The 25886-nt window shown below is 38.3% G+C and overlaps 1 protein-coding gene across 2 annotated transcripts in view; it reads right to left on the reverse strand.

The window, feature by feature from the left end:
• Positions 1-1058: 1058 nt before the first annotated feature.
• Positions 1059-25886, reverse strand: part of NAV3 (neuron navigator 3) — an 893105-nt gene continuing 868277 nt past the window's right edge. For both annotated transcript variants that reach the window (XM_070370975.1, XM_005889180.3), the window contains 6 exons: positions 17917-18071; positions 16367-16438; positions 15606-15802; positions 14333-14451; positions 10140-10343; positions 1059-3934 (listed from right to left, as the gene is read on the reverse strand). In XM_070370975.1, coding sequence (XP_070227076.1) covers positions 3815-3934; positions 10140-10343; positions 14333-14451; positions 15606-15802; positions 16367-16438; positions 17917-18071 — 867 coding nt within the window. In that variant the 3' untranslated portion in view covers positions 1059-3814. The remainder of the gene's footprint in view (positions 3935-10139; positions 10344-14332; positions 14452-15605; positions 15803-16366; positions 16439-17916; positions 18072-25886) is intronic.

Consider the following 25886-nt stretch of genomic DNA (forward strand, 5'->3'; position numbering starts at 1 on the left):
GTTCATGGGGTTGCAGAGAGTTGGACACGACTGAGCGCCTGAACTGAAACTGAAATAAATAAATAAAATATTCCATCTTTAAAGCAATCTTATGAGTAGGAACTAAAACTATCCCATTTTACAGATTGGCAAACTGGATAAAAGACATACTTTTCATAAGACTTTAATATTAACATGAATACATTTACAAATTCAATAATGAGAGTATTTGTTACACTACTGATGTTATTAATGTGTTATAATGGCTGTGCTAATATAGTAGCTGGCATTTATTCCATTTCCTGAGTGCCAGGCATCATTTGAAGTACTTTACAGATCTAAATTCAATACTCCCAATAGCCCTATGAGATAGGTACTATTACCTCATGTTATAAATGAGAACACTGAGTTTTAGAAGATGCAGTCTTAAAAAAAAAATACTGTTGATCTTTGAAAACACAGTAATTGTAAGAGCTGGATATTATTCCAGTCATCCAGTTGATAGGTGAGGAAACTAGGCATAAAGAGTGTGAGTAATTGGCCAAGGTTACAGAGAATGATACTGTTGGGACCCACACTTACACAGCCTGATACCAAAGGTGTGAGAATAATGTTCAAGTTTTATATCAAGTCAGTGTTTACCTGGATAAGATGAATTGTGGAAATTTCCAAATCTCTGAAGGTGTGAATAAAGGAAACATTTATCCATTTTTATCTATTACTGTTCTTCAACTCATTTTAACTAAATATATATATATATTTTTTTTCTCAACAAGTGTCCTAATTTTCCTGCTTTTAGAATTAAAACCCTACTTAGAGTACCCAAGTAAGCATTCCAATTACTGGTATGAAAGACCAAGGTGCTTTGAAAAAATTTCTCATTTTAAAGAGGGTTCCTTTTCTTTTATAATCTCTTAAAAATAAACCATCACCAGAAGAATTCTTCTACGTTAAAAGCATCTTTAGAGCTAAAAGGTCAAAAAAAGTTAATGGAATAAAAACAAAGAAACATTTAATAAGTTGATATAATTAAGTGAATATTAATATTTTATTTTATATTAATGCTTATTTTATAATCACTTAGGTAGACTAATAATGAGTTTTCTAAAAATATTCACTGAATAAATAACTTTCATTTAAAAAGATATACCTAGTGCCTTCAATATATTTACTCATTTAAAAGCTATGAGGTTCTTTCTATGAGGAATATAAAATTAAAAAATCACATACATCCTACTCATGGCTTATTAATAGTGCAAGCAACATTTTAAAGTTTGATACTTTTGGTGCATAATTATTCAATTCTCTCCACATATAGACACCACACCTTGTTGTCAATAAATAATTCCACTTTAATGTCAAAGTAATAATTTAGACAGATACAGGGTGCACATTTGCAAAAAAATATATGCAAGCTGGTTTACAAGCTAGAGGAACAACCAACCAATAGAAAATACATCACCCAGTTAAGTCCACTGACACCAAGTAGTTGCTGTCGGGGCTTTACAAAGACTACAAAACTTTTCAGATGATTTATTTCACTGTTTCTATTTACACGGTATGTTACATCAAAAATGTACAAAATATAAAATGTATACAGACAAATGTTTCACAAACTAGTTTAAGTTGTGAACTAGGCGGACCTACTGGGATGTATTGCAGGAATTTCTGTTTAATGATCATGTTTGGACTGTGGTTCTCAAAACGGCAGGGAAAGATTAGCAATTTTCTTAGATCACATATTGTACAAGGGCCACCAGTCACTCATCCAGCTACGTACGTCGACGTTTCACTGCAGACGTGATCCACGTTTGAGGCTTCACAGTCAGGGTGCCCTTCCTATGTGCGCACATCCAGTCCCGACTTCCCTTAGGGCGATAGCACCGTGGAGGGCCTGCAGACTGAGCGACTCTGGCAGCTGCGCCGGTGTCTCGTGTGGTGGTTGTTCTACAGCAGCTGACCCGTGGGCCGTCACAGAGGGTAGCACCAATTGGACGTCCTGAAGTAGCAAATTTTCACACGCATGGACCAAGTCTACACCGTGGCCTAGCCCTTGGGGTGATGAATTTCAAACCTGTCCTCTGTGCGTGGTGGGAACTTCTCCAGTCACTCCCGTCAGCTCTCATATACTCTCTTGAAAGCCTGCCATGACAGATGCACTTTCAGACATTTTTACTTTTCCAAAAATGTATTGGCTTCATGGACAGTTTTGAAGCATGCTCACTCTAGCACTGATAGCTCCTGCATGGTCATCACGACTGTAAATACAGGACAAACACACCAGGTAACAACAGCATTGAGGGTCTGCATTCTGTATTTGTTTGCAACGTACAGGAAATCTCAGCAAGTGAAACATCTCTTAACACCCACAGGATAAAATACAATTTGTGTGTGTGTTTGTTTTGAGTTGTGCAAGTTTTTTAAATGATTATTTACAATACCTACCCAGTAGACTGTGCAAATCTAACCTTCTTTTACAGTATAAATGCCTTCTCATCCACAGTGACTTCACTGCTTCAGTGTTCTTGAATGCTGAATTTCTCATGTACAATAATACCCATCAAAACAACATGCTCAAAACTCATAATAATTAAAAAAAAAAATAGGAGAGAAAAGCCGAATAGTTGTGCTCATGCTGCATGTAGTGCTTCCAGCTCTGCTGGATAAAAATTCACCCTCTCCCACCTTCTGAAACTCTTTCCCCTAGAACTGGATGGAAGATAGCCACATGGCTTAGCTTTTAAATGACAGTCAAAGAGGGTTTCTGGGTTACTTGAGTCTTTTGGAGGATAGGCAAAGCAATCTATTCTCAAGGTAAAAATACTGATCTTTCTCCTATCCATTTCTTCAAAAACAAACACAAAAATAGAGATGAGGCTACTGTGTTAACTGGTGTTATAAGTGAAGATGGTGGAAATTACCAATGGTTCAGGATTTAAACCAACTGTTAAACTGTTGTAGAAATCGGTTTAAGGCAGTGAGACAGCACCATAAGAAATGTTCCTTCTTTTCACTGACAAGGCTCAAACAAATAAAGCCCTAAAAAAGCCTGTTGTCAGTGTTGACTAATAATTGGTATAAAACTTTTTTTTTTTTAAGGGAATGGGCAGGTGGTTTAAAAAGACCACAGTGGGAAAAACAACCTTATCAAACCTGTGACTCAGACACTAAAGCGTGGGTGAAGCAACATCCCCTGCTCACGGCGGTAGAGAATGATGCTGGCACTCCTCCAGCTGGCCACAGCAGTGTTTCCCTGGGGTCGCACAATTCCGTTTGTGCTTGTAGAGGCCTGGCCTCTTCGTTTTGGAATGGGGTGAGCACACAACGCAAACACTACTGGGGCTCCGCGACCAGCACCATGTGGCACAAAGGAGGCTGGACGGGTCAGGAGAGTGGCCCCTGCTCGGGGAGAACCCCTCAGAGGAAACCAAGAGAAGGAACGACAATAACAGAAAAAGAACAAAGAAAAGAAAGAAAAGGTCTGCACTGTAAACTTTTAAAGAGAAAAAACAGAAAGTCCAGTTTGGCTATCCCACACGCAATCTTCAGGTGCCCTGTCGTTAGGGTCCTTTCCAGTTGAGTATTGGAGCCTTACATCACTCCACAGAGATTAAAAAAAAAAATGCCTAGAAAGAAAAGCAAGTTATGCTTCTGTGTCAACTGAGTATCTTGGCGGTTCAGACTTAGTTCTGCTGTCTCCTTAGAGACCACAACTCTGGGTCAGGGCCCTGACAGGATGCTTTCATACTGGCAGTGGTTTAATGAAAATACCTTACTTATCAAACATTTTTTTTTTTTTAAGCATAGTCTTCTTCCCCTAACTTTTTTTCACCCTCTAGAGGGTAGATTCAAGAGACGAATCCAAAATGTCTTCATGATGGCTGGTGCTATCACTGTCGCAGCTTTGTGTGCCCGAGTAATTGGCTGCTTCTTGGAGTTTCATTAGCATATTCATCTGAAGAAAGAAAAAGAGACATCGATGGAGGCGATGATGCATGGAAAAAGCCAGGCCCAGAAAATACACGGCCCCGAGCCACACGGGGCACCCATCTCATCCCCTCCAAGGGAAACGGAAAACAATTTTAGACTTTGACTGGTTGCCCCGGCTCCCAGACTGCTTCTCCCACACATGACTACAACGGCAAACCATAAGGACAAAATAGGGCCTCTGGATAAGTCTTTTATTCGCGATTGTAAATGAATACAGCGCCAGCAGGGAGCGCGGAAAGGAAACTGTATCACAGCCGGACATCTGGGCTCGTGGCTGCAGAGGACGCCAAGCTGCCCAGCGTTTTGGCTGTGAGAAGCAGAAAGCGCTGAATGGCAACTGAAAGTCCTGAACGTTCCTACACGCCGACGGGCACACAGGCTTCCGCTCAGGGTCCCTGGAGAGAAGGCGGGGCTGGAGTAGAATGGAACCAGCTGCTTCATACAAGCCCCCCATCTGCTGCTTAAGCGTTGACCTCGAGGGGAGGCAACCGAATGAAGCTGACCATGAGCATTTGAAGAGGGCAAAGGGAAGAATCACCGTCAAGCTTCTGTGGCTGTTGAACACCTGGCTAAAATATGACGGATATCTCACTGAAAAGAAAAACCACCTTCTGGAACAAGAGCAGCTGTCTCAAGTTTCCCAGCCTTTTAGGACAATGGCAACGTTTGTTCTCATAAAAGGGACATGGGCAGGAAAGCAGCTGGGGAGAAAGGCAGCTAGTGTTTCCGGGTATTAGAAAATAAAAGGAGGCCACTTTGCTTGGATTTTGAGAGATCTGCAGATTCAGTGGTAGAGATGGATAAAGAAATCTTGTTCAAAAGCAAATCGTGAATAAATGATTTGACAGTTTTAGAAAGCACAGAAAAATTGGCACATCTTCGGGAGGGTATGGACTTGTTTTCTTATCAAGAGTTTCTGTTAATGGTAATAATCTTTGTATTGTTTAATGCATGCTAACTTTACTATTTATTATGTAATCAAAGATGTTCTTTTTTTCCCCCAACTTAAAATTTAGGGAAACTGATCCAATAGAAAGGCTAAATCAAAAAGGATTCCTTAGTCATATGTTAAGCTCTGCTTGCTGATACATTCAGTGTAAAATGTGTGTTCAATTAAAAAAATGTTTGTGAAATAAAGTGACACACTGGTAATTACCAGTTCCATCAAGAATGCCTTCCTGACAAAGAAGCTATAGTTATAGCATATTTTAAAGTCATTTTAATATTCTTTAGGACAATATTTTTCAACGTAAGTTTCTGTCTAATCCCCTGAATTTATTAAACAAGCTACATAAACATATAAAAGTAGCTGATGATAACCTCTTAAAACTCAGTGAGTCAAAAAGCTAAATGTCTCCATCAACATAGTGTTTCTTTCTCTCCCCCCTTCTCTGTCTCTCTTTTGAACAGACACATACACTCCCACCTTCATGCACATTCATATTCCTTTGTCCTTTCTTTTGTTACTCTCTCTAAGTAGCTGGCTGTATGTTCAAGCATCTGGGTGAAGATAATTTGTAAAAAACAAAAACAAAAACACTGTGTTTTGAGCACCTTTCAAGAATAGAAATGCTTTCAAGGTTATGCCTTGATCTCAAAAATGCTTTCAAGGTTATGCCTTGATCTCAAATATTTGAAATCACTTGAAAGCTGACTGTTATAAAAGTTTTACGGTATAATAATAGTATTATTAAAGTCTTATGTTTTGAAAATGGTGCCATATAGTAAATATGTTCCATTAAAATAAGTTCCAAGTCTCAGATTCTTGGTAAATACATATAAAGGATTTACCGTGCCTTCTCAGAGGGTTGCTTTGTACATTCGAGTCAAAGGAGGTAGGTAAGTTTCACATCAATCAGTAATATGACTGGGTATAATCAGGGTGGATCATTATTATCTACACAAGTATTTCCTTGCACTCTTTTCCCCTGCTTCTTTCCCAGACCCATAGGCATAAACACAGTGCCTATCATTTGTAACACCCTGGTCAGGTCCTTATCATCCCTGGTATTGACACATCTGCCCGTCCTCCAGCCTCTATCCTCTTTCCTTTAACCTGCCCTCTATTCTATTACCAAGGTGATTTTTATAAACTGCAAATCTAGTAAGTCCCTTGCTCAAAAATCTTTGGTGGCTCCCCATTGTGTGGTAAAAATTTAACTTCAAGATAAACAAGGCTTCACATCACTTATCAATTGTAGACTTCTGTAGCTTTAATTCTTTCTGTCCCTTTTATTCTAATTCCACAGATTTGTATACAGCTCCCTAAACTCATTATTTTTATTGTACTGTTTCATCATGTTTCACTTGCTGTTTTTTACATTTTGGATCGTCTCTATCCAACCTCATTATGAAATTTTATTCATCTTCCAGACCTAGCTCAAGAATATCGTCCTCTGAGGAGCTTTATCCTAACCACTTTCTCAACAGACTCGAAACTTTACCTAGAACGTGCTTCTATCATTATCGCACTGTAATTTATATATGTAGACATCTTTCTCCATGGCTGGATTATGAGCTTCTTAATGTCAAACGATACTGATTTTATGATCACCAGGATTTAGCCTGGAGTACATACTTATTATTTACTAATATGTACTGAATTAACGAGTCTATTGATGATGAATACACATTATATTTTCAATACTGTGAGATGTGCCAAAAACTTACATCCTTGTTCAGAGTCAAAAATATATTACTGACACTGAGGTGTTCTCTGAGTACTTCTGATTTAGATTGGACTACAAATATGTTGTTACCTTATGTCAGTCATTATAAAAATATAGAGCAATAAATGCAGAGAGATACTTGCCAATCAGAATGTGCCTGATTCACAGATATCTAGATGAGAAGGTTTTCTCATCTAATATGTCAAACATCATAACCCCTTGTTCTTTAAGATGTTGAGTGAAGCAGAGGGTTAGGAATCAGAGATTTTTTTTTTAACTCAAGTTCTCATTCAGAATGTAGAGATTCTGATCCCTTTTCTAAAGTAGAAGATAAGAACATCTACAGTCAGGGAAAAGAGTGATTAATGGGTTTAGCTCACCAGGACTGTGTGAACTGGGAAAATTTAGGACATCCCCTAAACGTCCCATACTCTATAGTGTAACCCTGAAAACAAACCTTATAAACACCTTACCTGTATCAGGAACTGTATGAGAAACTGCAAAGGGAGAACTGGAAATTATAAAAAATTCAGAAGAAATAACCCATATTTGTACTGTAAGGCTTATTTTTTGTCTATTACATATGGATGTGAGAGTTGGACTATAAAGAAAGCTGAGAGCCAAAGAATTGATGCTTTTGAACTGTGGTGTTGGAGAAGAATCTTATAAAGCCCCTTGGACTGCAAAGAGATACAACCAGTCCATCCTAATGGAAATCAGTTCTGAATATTCATTGGAAGGACTGATGCTGAAGCTGAAACTCCAATACTTTAGTCACCTGATGCAAAGAACTGACTCATTTGAAAAGACCCTGATGCTAGGAAAGATTGTAGGTGGGAAGAAAAGGGGATGACAGGATGAGATGGTTGGATGGCATCACTGACTCAATGGACATGAGTTTGAGTAAATTCTGGGAGTTGGTGATGGACAGGGAGGCCTGGGGTGCTGCAGTACTTGGGGTCACAAAGAGTTGGACATGACTGAGTGACTGAACTGAATTGAACTGATCAGGAATTACTTAGTGTATAGTCACAGATTTGTGGAATTCAAAACAATTTCACCATCACTCTTGTTTAGTTATTTAGCTATGTATGAGCTAAAGGGCCAGACACTTGTTATAAAAATATAAGTTCAGGTCCTCAGGAAGTTTATGAAACTGAAAGTCATTTAGTCATGTCCAACTCTTTGCAAGCCCAAGAGTTGCAAGCCCCAACTCTTTCCAAGCCCTAGTCCATGGAATTCTCCAGGCCAGAATACTGGAGTGGGTAGCCTTTCCCTTCTCCCAGGAATCTTCCCAACCCAGGGATAGAACCCAGGTCTCCCGCATTACAGGCAGATTCTTTACCAGCTGAACCACCAGGGAAGCCAAGAATACTGGAGTGGGTAGAATATCTGTTCTCGAGTGGATCTTCCAGATCCAGGAATTGAAGTGGGGTTTCCTGCATTGCAGGGGGATTCTTTACCAGCTGAGCTACAAGGGAAGCCCCAAGAAGTTTATAGTTTAGATCAAATGTTCTAAATAAGAGATCCCTGGCCTCTAAGTAGATCAATGTATATTTCTTATGACTTTATGGAACTTTTTGACATAGTATGGAAAATCTTCTGTGTGCATGCATTTTATCAGGAAAAAAGTCATGAAACTTTATCAGATGGTTCATATGTAAATTCCAAGATGTTCAAAATGGTCAACTGAAATGATGAGATGTACATGTGTTGTGGTTATTAGTGTAAGGATATTCCACAAAATATCAACTTATAATTTTATGTCTTTATGTATGGTTGGAGATGGCAATGGCACTCCACTCCAGTTTTCTTGCCTGGAAAATCCCATGGATGGAGGAGGCTGGTAGGCTGTAGTCCATGGGGTTGCTAAGAGTCAGACACGACTGAGCGACTTCACTTTCACTTTTCACTTTCATGCACTGGAGAAGGAAATGGCAACCCACTCCAATGTTCTTGCCTGGAGAATCCCAGGAACGGCAGAGCCTGTTGGGCTGCCGTCTATGGAGTCGCACAGAGTCGGACACGACTGAAGCGACTTAGCAGCAGCAGCAGCAACAGGTATGGTTACAGACTATAATTTAATCATTTCTTTAGATTCCCTGGTGGCTCAGATGGTAAAGCATCTGTCTGCAATGCGGAAGACCGGGGTTTGATCCCCAGGTCAGGAAGATCCCCTGGAGAAGGAAATGGCAACCCACTCCAGTACTCTTGCCTAGAACATTCCATGGATGGAGGAGCCTGGTGGGCTACAGTCCATGGGGTCGCAAAGAGTTGGACACAACTGAGCGACTTCACTTTTTATGTTTAAGTAACATAAGGATCTTTATCTCAGCATGTCTTCTTACTGTATTGGTTATTCAGTGATTTCTTTAGCCAGAATAGTAACCTAAAAAACACATTACATTTGAGACAAATTTATGGCAAGTCATCTCTAAAAATAAAAAAATACGTATGAGAATAAAGTTATTTTACTAGGAACAGCATGTGCTTAGTATTTCCAGAGTATTCGTGCTTCGGGGTTTTATTGACTTATAGTATGACTTCCAAGAATGCAATCTGAGCAAGGCAGGGAATAATAGCCCTCTATAAAGAAAGCTGAACACCAAAGAATTGGTGCTTATGAACTGTGGTGTTGGAGAAGACTCTTGAGAGTCCCTTGGACTGCAAGGAGATCCAACCAGTCCATCCTAAAGGAGATCAGTCCTGGGTGTTCTTGGAAGGACTGATGTTGAAGCTGAAACTCCAATACTTTGGCCACTTGATGCGAAGAGCTGACTCATTGGAAAAGACCCTGATGCTGGGAAAGATTGAGGACAGGAGGAGAAGGGGACAGCAGAGGATAAGATGGTTGGATGGCATCACTGACTCAATGGACATGGGTTTGGGTGGAGTTCGGGAGTTGGTGACGGGACAGGGAAGCCTGGCATGCTGAGGTTCATGGGGTCACAAAAAGTTGGACACAACTGAGTGACTGAACTGAACTGAACTGAATTCCAAAGTCAGTTCATTCTTCTCTACTGTTGGCAATGGAGCACTAATCCTAAATTTAGTTAGACAAAATTTTACATGTAAAATGTAAAATTGATACATGTAAAATAGTCTTTAGTTTTTCAAGTATAGATTATATTCTTTTTTTTTGTCATTTTAGAACAAAATTCAGCTTTTTCTTACATACCTAATGAATTGAGTCCTGCAATGTTTGAAGTTTATTTATTTATATAATTTTCTGCTTAATAAAAGAAAAATTATGGCCTCAGAGCTCAGCCTGGTTTAAGTGTTTTTGATTATTTTGAAGTATACAAGTTTGGTCTTTTTTAAGAGTTTCACCCAATGAATGTAGGCCAAAGGTAAAAATTTGAAAACTGAGTATCAACATCAGGACAATCTCAAATATTACCCAGGAAAACGAATTAGTGTCTCTGATGCAAATGACTAAATGCTAGTGGCTGCACACTGTAGTCAGGATTAGACAGGAAGAATCAAACATCGGCTTCTTACCAGGGGATCCCCCTCTGTGTCAGCTTGTGGAATGTGCTTTGAGGTTGTAGCTTCCTTCGTGGATATACAGCCCTCATACCCAACATCTTCTGGTCGCAACTGAAGTAATGCTGGGCCTTCCTGAGGCAGAGATGCTGAGCTCCATGGGTATGTATCAAGCACCCACTTGGAGGGATCTTCCCAAGGTGCTCGTTTCCCATACATCTAAAAAGTGATCACATATTTAGCACATATAAAATAAATTCCTTGTGTGTGTGGGTTTTTTTTTGGCAATGCAGCTTGTAGGATCTTAGTTCCCAGAACAGGGATTGAACCCATGCCCTCAGCAGTGAAAGCCTGGAGTCTTAACCACTGGACCACCAGGGAATTCCCTACATCTCTGTTCAGTACAGAGGTGGCTACTAATTGCACATTGAGTCCCTGTGGGACTTTCAGGGGAATGAAGTGTCCATATGCTATTTCCCAGATTTTAAACTATCTGTATAGTTCACTTTAAATTTGAAGGCTAGACAAAATAAATGGGCAGCATTTGGGGGAGAGTATGAGGGATGTTTATTTTAAATACATAAAGAAATGACTACCCACATTTATCTTTGTTAGTAATTTTACAAACTAAATGAAAGCTCAACATTGAGAAAGGGAAGTTCCAGTAATAGAGAAATAAAAAGATTCATGCTAGACACTAAATACCTTTATTTACTAAAGTGTACTTTGGAAAGATGATGAATACAAGAGATTTCTTTTCTCTACTTCATTCTACTCAGATTTTCCTTGACAATAAGCATTCTTTCCCTGACAACCATTTCCATCAGATTAATTTCCTCTGTAATCTCATTGCTTCCTATTAAAACTTCTTTGAGATATTTGTTTGTAAGACCACTGAAAACTTTGTCAGAACTCCTCTGGAGGAAGAAAGTTGATAAGAAAGAGATTATAAAGCCTGGTTAAAATACAGGTAGTGGAGTAGACAGCAGATGAACACAAGTGACGTTAAAAAAATTTTAAACTGGAAGCAAAGCCAAAACCAAACGAGAAACAGCACACTAAGGAGACAGAGGTTGGTGGGCTTGGGGGAAAAAAAAAAGAAAAAGTACAGACCACAAAGGCATAGAAAGAAAGGTTAAAATTAAGAGTAGAGGGTAGTAACATAGGCACACTAGTTCTTTGATGGACTTTCCTACTCTACTGAGGGCAACCCTGGTTATTAGGTGTACATTTGGTCCCAGGAGGCACCGAATACCAGTGTGAAGCGTTTCGTGTGGTTTGCTGTGCTTCAGTGAGACAAAAACAAAATGGCGGATGCTGAGTCCAGGAAAGGCCCACAGTCTGCTTGGAACTGTCTTTTGAGCTTCTCCTGGAGAAGTTGCATGGGTTGTGGCAGGCTTGCCTTAAGGAAAAAAAAAGTTCAGGTCTTGATATCTACACATCTAGGGGATAACAGTCAGAGAAGGCAATGGCACCCCACTCCAGTACTCTTGCCTGGAAAATCCCATGGACGGAGGAGCCTGGTAGGCTGCAGTCCATGAGGTTGCACAGAGTCAGACATGACTGAAATGACTTAGCAGCAGCAGGGGATAACAGTAGGAGTAGTAATCAGCTTTTTAAAAATAGTTCTGTTATTTTGGAGCAGAAATTGTCTCTCAGTTAAAAATCTACTTAGATTGCTATACAACTTAAACTAATTGAAGGAAAGTATATAAATCTTGGAATGGAAACATTACAAAAAGAATATGAAAATCTAGCAGAATCAATTGATGATGTCCAGAATCATCATGGACAGCAAAATTGGGGGTGACCAATAAAAAGGTAAATAGGCTCAATTCTGTATTTCAGAGTTAAGTAGATGTTATAGAACAAGAAATGAAAGAAGAGACATTTAAATATTCAGAAGGAGATGATCTGACTGCTGACATTTCAAGAAAGACAGAATCATCAGGATAAAAATCAGAATCCAGTGCATCACAGTGTTTTTTCGAACTAGAACATCTGGCAAAGAGTATTTGCCATACGGTCCCCCACCAAAGCATCAGCCTTCATTTGGGGAGAAATTATTCTATTCCTCTCAACTCAGATTTTATCTTTGCAACCATGCTTTATTTTTCCACCTTTTGTTCCAGTTCATGGTTCTTTGTTGCCAGTATATCCAAGAAAATAGTTCATGACATGTGTGATTTCTCTTCTTCCTGTTCCTCCAGAAGTCACATATGGACCATCCCAAGAATATCATCTGCCAACAGACTTCCAGTCCAGCATATCCTTCAGTAGTGATAACTCTCTCCTCACCAAAGGGTTTTCCTTTTTTTCTCAAAGTGCTGTATCTGCCTCCTGCATCCTCCGTTCCCCCCAAGCCTCAGCTATTCCCTATGTTGTGATTGATCCAACTTTCACTCTAACCTACTAACAAACATCTAGAACCACAGCAGAAAACTTGAGATATTTTTATTTCTCCTCAAAAAAAATTTTTTGGAGTATCTCTCCAAATCTTTATTTAAAGGGAATTTTTATAGAATGATAAATTCTTAGGATGGTGCTTTATAAATAATGACTTGAACATTAAAAATGCTACATACTTCTAAAAAACGAGATTTAAGGATTTTTAAGGTATTACTGTTTTTGAGTTTTCAAAACCCTTCTAATTCTTCTGATGTATTAGCAAATGAATAAGAAATAAGGAAAATTTAATATATAAAGATTTGGATAATAGTTTACTAATGCTGAAATAGATCTAGAGGAACACATAATTAATTTAAATATTAATTTAAAAATCATGACCTCATGAATATTTTAAATAAAATTTCATACAAATATATGATGTTTTTGGAACAAATAATTGAAACCAAGAGACCCAACTTACTTCTGAGATAGCATAATAGTTTTAGATGAATCTTGACATGTACTAAGTTATACTTGAAAATCAAAACTTTTGGCACAGTCTTTAACTTTGGTGGAGACATTTTCTCAGGCTGGTTTGGCTCATACCATTAAAAATATGAAACTGAGTTATTTAAATCTGAGGTAGAACCAGTTGATAGCATTCTCTAGGATCATTACCCCTGTACGTTCTGAACATCCTCATAATATTCATCACGTTCACCATCCTGTTAGTTCTAAATCACTGCCATGCCTTTCTACAAGGTGAGGAAAGCATAAGGAAGTGAAAGGAAGTGAAATGAAGGAAAATAGACAACCAATTTTTTTAGACAGTGATATAAAGACTTAACACAGAGCTGCAGATGACAAAATGTGAAAAGCATGAAGTATATCTTAGTTCTGGCAGTACTTGTGATAACCAGAAATAGAGATGCCTAAAACTGAGAACAGAGAAAAGCAAAAACTGCCTAAACCTTGGCTGAGTTATTGTAAAGATGACTGGATTTTTCTGCCACAAGTTTGGTGATTATACAACGCGAATCTTAAAAAAAAATTCACACAAGGAAAAATAATCAAGACTTACAGAAAAGGGATGATATATTTTGTTGAAAAGGGGTTTTCTTATTAGGGATGTATTTTGATTTCTTAGTTAAGAGTAAAAGAAGGGGTGGTTGCAGGGCCTTGATGTAAGGTAGAGGAGGGAGGAGCAGAGATGCTGCTAAACCAACCTGTTTTGAAAAATGAAATGCCTTAGATTTAGAGCACCTGTAAAAACAGAAAGGAATTTTGCAAGGGATGTTAAAGGGTTTCAAGCAATGAAACATCCTAAAGCAGGGAATCTATTAATGTAAGCACAAACTACTTGCTACTGATTATATAAGAAGAGAATAAATGGGGAATTTCCTAGAGATCCAGTGCTCCCACTGCAGGTGGCATGGGTTTCACCCCTAGTCAGGGAAGATCTCGAATGCTGTGTGACATAAGAAAAAAAAAAGAAGAGAACAAATGACCACGGTCCATATCAACATGCCTGTTTTATAAGATGCAGAACTGTGCAATTAACTAGCTATCTAATAAGAACAGTTCGTAAATACCAATGGCAATAAATTTGGCCTTCAGTGTGTTCTTATTGGAATTCTTTCTCCTACATATTTATTCTCAGAAAAAAATGTATTAGAAACTATTTGTTCTTTCAAGCTACCTTTATTTTTCTGCACAAATCAGAGAAATTATTTTTTTTGTTTGTTTTTTTGCTTTTAAAGGATGATTTTTTTTTTTTCTATTTCGTTTTTTAAAACAGTTAAGAAAATTGAGTACTATACCTGCAGACCTTCTCTTACTGCCTCCAGAATATAAGGTACCAAAGAATAGTTCCAGAGATCCATGAACCATACTCTAGAACCTTCTACATCCATGGGACAAGGCAGGAAAAGTCGAGGGCCTGAGAAGAAAGAAATAACAAACCATTTATGAGAATCCCTGTATTTAGCAATCTAAAGACATATTTAGACACCGTTCTGGGGTATTAATATGCTTCTTATAGGATTCTTAGAAAATTATAATCTTGGTCAGCTTAATTATTATCAGTGTTTTACTGAAGATCCATCTTCAGGACCCTCCTTTATTTTTACACTAAAATCTTAGTCTAATACATAACATTTTAGTATTAGGAGAAACCTTAAAGGTCATAATCCAGTCAATCTGCTCCACTTTACAAATGACAAAACTATGATGGAATGAATTGTCAAATATAAAATATGTCATTATTTGCTGGAAGTGGGCCTCTGCAGTGGTCTTCTGATCCCAATTGTAGAATTGTCCTAATTCTTTCTACACTGTGCCTTTAGTGAGTACATCTTTCTGATCCACAAGAATCAGCAAGGAAAAGGGGACTTTTTTTGTGTGCAACTTAAGAAGGAATATAAAAGTAAACATCTTTATGCCAACTCAAGACAAATAACTCAAACAATTGTATCTTCATGAAAATATAAAATGCCTAAATTATCTTAAAATCTCTCACAACTATAATTCATATATGCTAAAATTTGTTTTAGCATAAAAATGATACTCTAAAAATATATGATTTATTTCACATGGCTACCTGACTTTTAGTTGTCTATATTAAACTAATATAGCTGTCTACATTAGTTGATGTTAGCAAAGTTTCATGCTTGTATGCGTGCTAAGTCTTCTCAGTCATGTCTGACTCTTTGCAACCCTAAGAACTGTAGTCTTCCAGGCTCCTCTGTCCATGGGATTTTCCAGGCAAGAATACTGGAGTGGGTTGCTATGCCCTCCTCCAGGGGATCTTCCCATCCCAGGGATTGAACCCACATCTCTTATGTCTCCTGCATGGATAGGCAGGTTCTTTACCAGTAGTGCCACCTGGGAAGCCTTAGTAAACTGTAACAGTCAGATGAAAAGACACAAAGCTTGAAGGCAAACTTTCGGAAGGAGGAAAAAAAAATGAAAACTTAAATTTTTGGAAGCTTCAAAAACATTAGCTTCAGTTGTTATTTTCTACTTCCAATCTGGCTATCTTAACCAAGTACTCTTAGTTCCTGGAAAATGGCATATTACAATTTTGGAGCTCACCAATTGTAACATCAGAAGAACTGTGTGTTTCTAAAAAACTGTTGAGATGATGCCACGTCTTAGGAATCCAATCTATAATTTTGACTAGGTCATTATTGCGAATGTTCCTTTCAATTTCCATCTCTATCAGTTTCCTTCGAAGGTATCTGCCTAAAAAGCCTTTCACTGGCTCTGTGTGGTTTGCACATAGTACCCACCTATAAAAAGAAAAAAAAACAATCAAAACCAAAACCCAGAAATCCTTATATAAATTAAACTTAAAGTCCACAGTGGTTCTCTCTCCAATATAAAGTAATAATGTTCCTATTTCAGTTGGAGGCCATATGTTAATGATCAAAGAGATGAGACAGTCTATTAACATTAGAGCTAAACTGTATGTAACTTTTCTTTCTGAGCTAAAGAGAAGCTCATGTGCGTCACAGCAGTGAGTGGGAGTGTGCACGCTGAGCACTCTTCTGTAGGAGAATCACAAATCCTGAAATAGGAACTCTCTTCACATTTCTCACATTTAGAAGAAAAGTATTCTACTTTAGCTGTAACATAGTGAGCAGGAAAAACATTTCTTTTTTCTTCTTTTTTAAAGAAACACTTCTGATTATAGGTCAGGGATCACAAAATGTCTGCTTGAGAAAGAGTGTCAGAAGAAGTGAGAATTATTTCCACACCCCAGGTTACCGATTCGTCAGTGTACAAATGGAAAAAAACAACCACCAAAAGCAAACAGAAAAGAGACAATACAAACAATTCCAACTTATTTTTACCTGAAATTGTGATGTAGCTCTAGATTTGGTGATGAAGAAACTCCCTGATTCATTGTTCCAATAATATATGGACTGGAGACAAAAAGAAAAGAAAATGTATATGCATTAAAGGTAAAAGATATTAATACGTTAAAATTGCCTCAGGAAACAATTTGGATAAACTTGTATTCTTCCCTTTAAAATTATGCTGTAAAGGGGTAATTTTATGACATTTGGCTGGAAAATGACAAAGATCACTGAAGTAGAAATTAAGATTTGGGGCTCAAATGTCAGCTCTGGCATTCTAGGCAAATCATTGTAATCATTTTCCCTCTCTAATCCCATGTTTACTCATATATAAAATAAAGAGATTAAGTAGAATAATCATAGGGATCTCATCCCACTCTAATATCTAATGATTCTTTTGCTTATAATCCAATTAATTAATTTTTCCTTTATTATTTCATATTTCTAGCAGAGATAACTGGGATACTTGCACCATTGAAACTAACATTTATGCAGTTGTTCTTATATGTTCTTTTTTAGAGATCATACTACAGTGAATCTTAACAATCTTTTCAGATTTTTTATACCCTACTTTAACCTTTTCTCTCATGTAAATAGCTAAACATTAGAATCACTAAGGACAAAGGTATATCTGAATGTAATAAATTTATTTCTATAGGAAGGTTGAATTTAAACTTTACTATGGACTAAAAATGAAACAGTTCTATAGCCTTGTTCTAGTTCTTAATTTCCCTGATTCAAACATTCTGTTATTGATAAGAGTCAATAATAGGGCTTCCCTTGTGGCTCAGCTGGTAAAGAATCCACCTGCAATGTGGGAGACCTGGGTTTGATCCCTGGGTTGGGAAGATTTCCTGGAGAAGGGAAAGGCTACCCACTCTAGTATTCTGGCCTGGAGAATTCCATGGACTGCATAGTCCATGGTGTCACAAAGAGTTGAACACAACTGAGCGACTTTCATATCACATCACATAGCCTCGTTCTAGTTCTTAATATTCCTGATTTAAACATTCTCTTATTGACAATAGTCTTCCAGACTTTTAGCATACGCGTGGAAGGTAATATCATCAAGTAAATACTGTTGCTATAAAAGCACCTGGGACACAGTTTTTGAATGAATAAATAGACGTTTGTAAACATGGTATAATAGTAATGAAGGCTTTTCAAATTAACGACATCCACTGCTGCTGCTGCTGCTGCTAAGTCACTTCAGTCGTGTCCGACTCTGCGAGACCCCATAGACGGCAGCCCACCAGGCTCCCCCGTCCCTGGGATTCTCCAGGCAAGAACACTGGAGTGGGTTGCCATTTCCTTCTCCAATGAGTGAAAGTGAAGTTGCTCAATAGTGTCCGACTCTTCACAACCCCATGGACTAAGCCCACCAGGCTCCGTCCATGGGATTTTTCAGGCAAGAGCACTGGAGTGGGCTGCCATTGCCTTCTCCGAATGGCATCTACTATAGGTCCTAAAGGGAATAAAGGCACAAGAATGCAAGTTTGATCCCCATTTTTCATATTTCATCATTCAAAATATTTCAAACATACCATTTATTGTATTTACAGTTGAGAAAACCATTGAAGATATCACTCAAAGAGCCCACATGATGAAGATTATCGAGAATTATTACAACTGGAAGCTCTGCACCATTATTATCAGCACTGCATTGTTCAGCCAGGTTAGCTAGATATTGTTGCAATTCCTTTAAAAAATAAAGAAAACAAACACATCAATGATAAATTCATACTAATGGTAAGCAATTCATACTTTAGGAATAATGCATTTTGTCTTCCATCTGAGTTCTGTGATTAAAACTCATAGATCATTCCATTGATATAAAATCTTATTCTACAAAGCAAAAAACATATAATGTTGAAAGTGTACATTTTTAAAGCAAAGAGAAAAGCCAGTACAGAACATCTGAAGCAAATATAAAACTGTAAACACAAGGACATATTTCTCAGTTTGTTCTCTCCCTGGAAGAAAGGCAAAAAAAAAAATGAATTCTTGATATGAGCTCTTATGGTAAACCATAAATATTGAGACTCCATTCTTACTTTTGATATAATTATAAAAATGGATTTTAGCAAGCCTTATAATTTGAGGTATAGACTAAATCCAAAATGATACCCCTAAATTTCCATTTAGACTCTAAACGTCTTAATTATTTTGATGAGGTGCATCTGAAAATACAGCCCTGGGACTCAGATAAAACTGTGGTTGGTTGGTTGTTTGATTGACTTATTTATTATCTGCATGCAACTGTTGTAGTTTAAAACAAAGACAAAAGTTGTTATATTTCATTGGGTCACTTGACATTAGCATTTAGCATTTATTAAGTTTCTTGGTTATTTACAGGTATTTTTCCTTTCTAATAGCTTTTAATCTAAATATGATAACCAGTTCACTGATTGCTGTCACAGATGGGTAGGCCAGAAACATAATTAGGTTTCTTAGAATTATCCTAATCAGTAAGAGCATTTCCATAATATTTGCATATTTACAATGACATTTTCAATTTGTAAATCTTGAGCAGGGTTAAAATCAATTTCATGATGGATCTTGAAAATAATGAATAGAATTCCAAATGATAAGTATGTAGTTTTTTACTCTTTCAACACAGATTTAGCAAGTGCCTACTATGTGCCAGGTACTCTGGCATCAAGGATTTAGAGCTTACTTCTACATTCTAGGCATTATAGTTGACAAACAAAAGAGCAGGCCAACAAGTAAATCACAATGTAGTGTGATAAGTGAAATGCACAAAGCACTATAGAAAAACTAAAGAGAGATATCTAATTCAGATTTAAGGTTCAGAGAAATACGCTATGGGGGTGGGAGGTATAATTGAAGAATAAAGAGTAAAGCATAAGAGCTGGAAGATATGAGTGTGTGATGTGTTTGGAGAAATATTAGTGTTCTGCTTTTGCATAAAATGGTACACGGTAGTAGTGATCTCAATGAGAGAAAACAGAAAAGACTGAATCCATGCAGAGAAATTTGGATTTTACTATATAAACACAAACACCACTCATATGCTGTTGTTGTTTTGACAAGGGTAGAGAATTTATCAAAGAAAACATATATTTGAAGGATTTGTCATTGTTCAGTAGCTCAGTCATGTCTGACTCTTTGTGACCCCATGGACTGTAGCACACCAGGCTTCCCTGTTCTTCACCAACTCTCAGAACTTGTTCGAACTTATGTCCATAGAATTGGTGATGCCATCCAATCATCTCATCCTCTGCTGTCCCCTTCTCTTCCTGCCTTCAATCTTTCCCATCACCAGGATCTTTTCTAATGAGTCAGCTCTTGGCATCAGGTGGCCAAAGTACTGGAGCTTCAGCTTCAGCATCGATTCTTCCAATGAATATTCAGTGTTGATTTCCTTTTGGATTGACTGGTTTGATCTCCTTGCTGTCCAAGGGACTCTCAAGAATCTTCTCCAACACCACAGCTCAAAAGCATCAATTCTTCAGTGCTCAGCCTTCTTTATGGTACAACTCTCACATCCATACATGACTACTGGAAAACCATAGCTTTGACTATATGGAACTTTGTTAGCAAAGTGATGTCTCTGCTTTTTAATATGCTATGTAGGTGGCATAGCTTTACTTGCAAGGAGCAAGTGTCTTTTAATGTAGATGCTTGAAGGACAGGATGATCAATTAGAAATGGAAAAACCAATCAAGATGCTTACTGCCTTGAGTAGGTTAGGCACATACAGTATGCAGATAACTACAATTCATAGTGGAAAATAATACATTACCTCAAAAGAGTATACAACAAAGATTTTGTTCACTGCATATAAAGATTACTTGTGGCTTCTGGGAAAGACTTTCTGGTGGCAGTATTATTTGCTATTAACTTTTTATTCTAAAGGTTAGGTGATATTTTGATGCTTAAAAATGGAAGAATAGCTTTCCACATAGAGACAAACAAAGGCAAAACACAAAAATATGAGCTCCATGTAGGAAAGAACCAGTAGTATATGTTTTGTGAAAGAGTTGTAAGTAAATTGGAAAGAAAAGTTTGCAACTTTGAATGATTGGTAAGACTACTGGACTTTTCCTACTGACAGTGAAGAAACATTCACTATTTTGGAGATCTGAGTAATGTAGCCAGAATCATGATTTTTAAGTGAGGTAAATATATTGTTTAACTCTATACTCTGAGCACATCATGAGAAAAGGTGGGCTGAATGAGTTACAAGCTGGAATCAACAGAGGTGGGAGAAACAGCCACAACCTCAGATATGCAGATGATACCACCCTAATGGCAGAAAACAAACAGGAACTAAAGAGCCTCTTGATGAGGGTGAAGGAAGAGAGTGAAAGAGCCAGCTTAAAACTAAATACTAAGAAAAAAACTAAGATCATGGCATCCAGCCCCATTATTTCATGGCAAATAGAGGAGGAAAAGGTGGAAGTAGTGTCATATTTCCTCTTCTATGGCTCTAAAAGCACTTCGAATGGTGACTGCAGAAATGAAATCAGGTGTTTGCTTCTTGGCAGCAAAGTTATGACAAACCTAGACAGTGTGTTGAAAAGCGGAGACATTACTCTGTCGACAAAGGTCCGTATGGTCAAGGCAATGGTCTTCGAAGTGGTCATGTACAGCTGTGAGAGTTGGACCATGAAGAAGGTGGGGCAGTGAAGAATTGATGCCTCTGAACTGTGGCGCTGGAGAGTCCCCTGGACAGCAAGGAGATCAAACCATCAACCTTAAGGGGAATCAACCCTGAATATTTGTTGGAAGGACTGATGCTGAACTGAAATTCCAGTATTTTGGTCATCTGATGTGTACAGCTGACTCATTGGAAAAGTCCCTGATCCTGGGAAAGATGGGGGGGGAGGGCAGAAGGAGAAGAGGGCATCAGAGGATGAGATGGTTGGATGGCACCACCAATACAAGGGACATGAACTTGGGCAAACTTCAGAGATGGTGAGGGCAGAGAGGCCTGACCTGCTGCAGTCCATGGGGTTGCAAAGAGTCAGACACAACTGGGCAACTGAACAACAACAACTATATTGTAAAGGAAGAAGAGAAATCAGTCAAGAGAATACTGAAATTGCTGACGCCAAGACACACTGTGGGACTCAAGAGGAATAATAGAGGTATGGGAAGATTTTTGACCTAGAGCAGACAGCAATGGGGAGTCACTGCTGGATTTTAAAGTGATCAGCTTTTAATTATGAAAAGACATTCCATTTCCACAAACTGAAAGCAAAAAGAGACACACAGAGAATTGGAATTTAATGGAAGTTGTAAATCAAGCAGTTAGTAAGCAACTGCAGTAGCCCAGGTAAGCGATAGAGTGTTCATTTGTTTGGGAGGGTGGTGGTAGCAGAGATGGATAGAAGAAGATGCATTTGTGATACATTTTTAGAGTTGGAATTGGCATTTCTAAATATGTATATTTACTGTACTAATGGAAACATATCTGTAAGCTAACAGAAATGTCTACCATATGCAACACGGGTATGGCTAATAGTGTCCAACTGGAACCGACACAAGTTCAAACAAGGAAGTTATCTGGATGAAAACAGATGTGGAGGAGATCAGAATGTTGAGGAATATTTACATTCACTGGAAGGTGAAGGAAAAACAGTCAGTGAACGACACTAAGAAGGAGCTTACTAGAAGGTAGGAAGGAAACAGGAGAGAATTCCATAATCATGAAAATGAGAACAATTTCTAGATAGGGGGATCAATTATAGTAATCAGGTACACATAAATCAAAAGAGAGAAAAGAGGAGGGAGGCGAGAGGAGAGGAGGAAGAGGAGGAGGTGAAGCAGGGAGGTGGCTGAGGGAGGGAGGTGGGGACAGGGAGGTGGAGAAGCTTGACTTGGATTTGGTAAATAAGAAGTCACTGGGTGATTTCTGAAAAAATAGGGCTAGAAGATTCTATTACAGTTCTCTTTTTTCTTGAGACTGGTAGCAGATTCCTTTGGGAATCTAATAAAAGGTATGGACCAGTCAGAAGTAGAAATAGGCAAATACAAGTAATTCAGTCATATAACTTGAGTTTTTTTTTTTTTTTTTAACCCCACTTGAAATCATTTCATGAACTTCACTCTAGCTTAACTGGGGTAAAATCTTAGATTGAAGTATTGATATATTAGCATTAGAAGTTTTAGTCCAAGATCTAATAAGGCAGAAAAATAAACAGGTATATCTACCAGATGAATATTGATAATGAGACGAATCCCATACTTTGAAAATACACACAGAACACAGAGGTTGCATAAAAACTATTGATCACTGTTTTCCCTCATTTTGACTCTAGACACACTCAAAATGAATCTGCCAAGTCCAGCTTTCTGATCTTTTCCCACCTAACATTCCAAATGGCTTCAGCCGGCCACATATTCTTTACTGAATCCATCTCCAGCCTTCTGGGCCCACTATATCAAATGTCACAAAGTGTAATTGTTTATGTGTCCTGCTTTCAATCAAAGTATTCCAGCTGGCAGCTCAAGAGAGGGCTTGAAGAATGGGAAGAGGGACAGAATGTAAAATGCAGAGACACCCAAAACATGAAAAGATTTGTTTTCATTTGATGGTTTATTGGTGGACGTTTTTGGAATCACTGAGTACTTTGTGCCTTGTCCCTTCGGAGCTATCAGAGGCACAGCATAAAGCATGTCAGCAGTTACGCAGCTCTGATTCTCAGGGAAGGCGTTTATCTCCCACCTTATCCACCCTTTACTGTCGTAACCGACACTTAGCTGCCCCTCCCACAACGCTAGCCTGCCATCCCCAGTTTTCTATACCACTCTCACATACCATCAACTCCCAGAAAATTATCGCAAATTCTCTAAAAATGTGGCAAGAACTGGCCAAATTCTCAGGCCAGGACTTGGTATCCAACATTACTGATGGGTCATTCATATCTTACAACCGTAAAGAAATAATAAACATTTGTTAGTTGGATTCTGTGCTTTCTTGGTGATGAACACTATGTGACTTGTCCACGGATCTCTTCCTATAACTGTTCTCTAGTGTCATCCATTCTGTTCACTTTTGTCATGCTTTATTTATTACTTTATAATAACAAAGATTAAACTGACCTCATAATGGCACAAGTGATTTTATTCAGAAAAAGTAGAAAATAAGAGTGCTGGCTGTATTTGATCAAATTTTAAAGGCCATATAAATTGTTATTGCTTAAAAACATCCCCAAGCACTAAACATTTTTTAACTGAAATAAAAATAACAGATATAACAGTGTCTTATGGAGTGAGGCAAATTTTAGAACTAATGTAAGTTACCCTACTTTATTTTAGCATGTCAAATTATATCCTGAGGAAGGATGGTCAACTTGACTCAAAATTTGACTTTAAGTGATTCTCCAACTTTATCAAAGTCCCGTTTCCTCTAATTAATCTCCTATTTTCCAACCAGTTGCTTTTTTTTTTTTTCTTTTTTTTCCAGAAAAAAGTACTTCTAAAGAGTTCTTCCACATTAACATTAAGGAAAAATCAAAGAGAACACAGGGTAATTAAGATATGTCAATTCTTTTATCATTTTGGCTGAAAAGAAACAAAATATGTTAAAGCTTTTAAATAAAGCTTGCCAACATCCGCTGGATCATGGAAAAAGCAAGAGAGTTCCAGAAAAATATCTATTTCTGCTTTAATGACTATGCCAAAGCCTTTGACTGTGTGGATCACAATAAACTGTGGAAAATTCTGAAAGAGATGGGAATACCAGACCACCTGATCTGCCTCTTGACAAATTTGTATGCAGGTCAGGAAGCAACAGTTAGAAGTGGACATGGAACAACAGACTGGTTCCAAATAGGAAAAGGAGTATGTCAAGGCTGTATATTGTCCCCCTGCTTATTTAACTTATATGCAGTGTACATCATGAGAAACGCTGGACTGGAAGAAGCACAAGCTAGAATCAAGATTGCTGGGAGAAATATCAATAACCTCAGATATGCAGATGACACCACCTTTATGGCAGAAAGTGAAGAGGAACTAAAAAGCCTCTTGATGAAAGTGAAAGAGGAGAGTGAAAAAGTTGGCTTAAAGCTCAACATTCAGAAAATGAAGATCATGGCATCCGGTCCCATCACTTCATGGGAAATAGATGGGGAAACAGTGGAAACAGTGTCAGACTTTATTTTGGGGGGCTCCAAAATCACTGCAGATGGTGATTGCAGCCATGAAATTAAAAGACGCTTACTCCTCGGAAGGAAGGTTATGACCAACCTAGATAGCATATCGAAAAGCGGAGACATTACTTTGCCAACAAAGGTCTATCTAGTCAAGGCTATGGTTTTCCTGTGGTCATGTATGGATGTGAGAGTTGGACTGTGAAGAAAGCTGAGCACCGAAGAATTGATGCTTTTGAACTGTAAGGATTGCAAGGAGATCCAACCAGTCCATTCTGAAGGAGATCAGCCCTGGGATTTCTTTGGAAGGAATGATGCTAAAGCTGAAACTGCAGTACTTTGGCCACCTCATGCGAAGAGTTGACTCATTGGAAAAGACTCTGATGCTGGGAGGGATTAGGGGCAAGAGGAGAAGGGGACGACAGAGGATGAGATGGCTGGATGGCATCATTGACTCGATGGACATGAGTCTGGTTGAACTCCGGGAGTTGGTGATGGACAGGGAGGCCTGGCGTGCTGCGATTCATGGGGTTGCAAAGAGTCGGACACGACTGAGCGACTGAACTGAACTGAACTGAACTGATGAGGAGACCCAGAATTCATTGGAGGCATTAAACATGTAGGCTGAGGCAAACAAGCAACTGTGTCTTCTGCTTTTACTTAGAGAAGAGTTTAATATTCTGTCTCAGGTGCCATGTCTCTCTCTACTTAAAATGAGAATATTTGGTTCATCAACAATCTGAATAGTGCTGAATTCCAAGGACGTAGTCAGAATTCATGTGCTTTATTGAGTCAACGTGAGGAGATAATATCCTGCATTATACACAACTCTGCTCTCCTTGAAAAATACATATAAGACAATTTGAACAAAGGTCTGTGTGTGTCACAGGGGTGGGTGGTCTGTATGGGTCTGAGTGTATTTGTATAAGAAATCCTCATTGCAGCCAAGAGCTATAATTAGTAACTGTGGGCAACCCTTAGACAGTGCTTGCTATGTGCACTATTCTCTCTCTTCCTGGCTTCTATTTCTCTCTCTCTCTCTCACACACACAGAGTCACTCCTTTAGTCCTTAACACAACTTCACTATTTTCCCCATTTTATGGCTGGGAAAACTGAGGCACAAAGAAATTAAAGAATCAGCCCTAGGTTCCACAGTTGGTTGGTGTCATGAACTTAATGAACTATTCCTTTAAGGCATTTTTGTTCACTAAATTAAACATCTTTCAAGAATTTAGTGGTTTGGGGCTGCTTTGGGGAGTCATGTTTATTTTCTAAATATTTGTAGGAGGGAGGTTACTGTGAGACTGGGTCAGTTTAGATCATTTAACCAGGTCATTTTTGAAAAAAGTCACAGTGACCCAGTGTCATCTGGGTAACCTCGAGGTATTGCTAA

The sequence above is a fragment of the Bos mutus genome, chromosome 5 (genome assembly GCF_027580195.1).
Source record: "Bos mutus isolate GX-2022 chromosome 5, NWIPB_WYAK_1.1, whole genome shotgun sequence".
NCBI lineage: Eukaryota > Metazoa > Chordata > Mammalia > Artiodactyla > Bovidae > Bos > Bos mutus.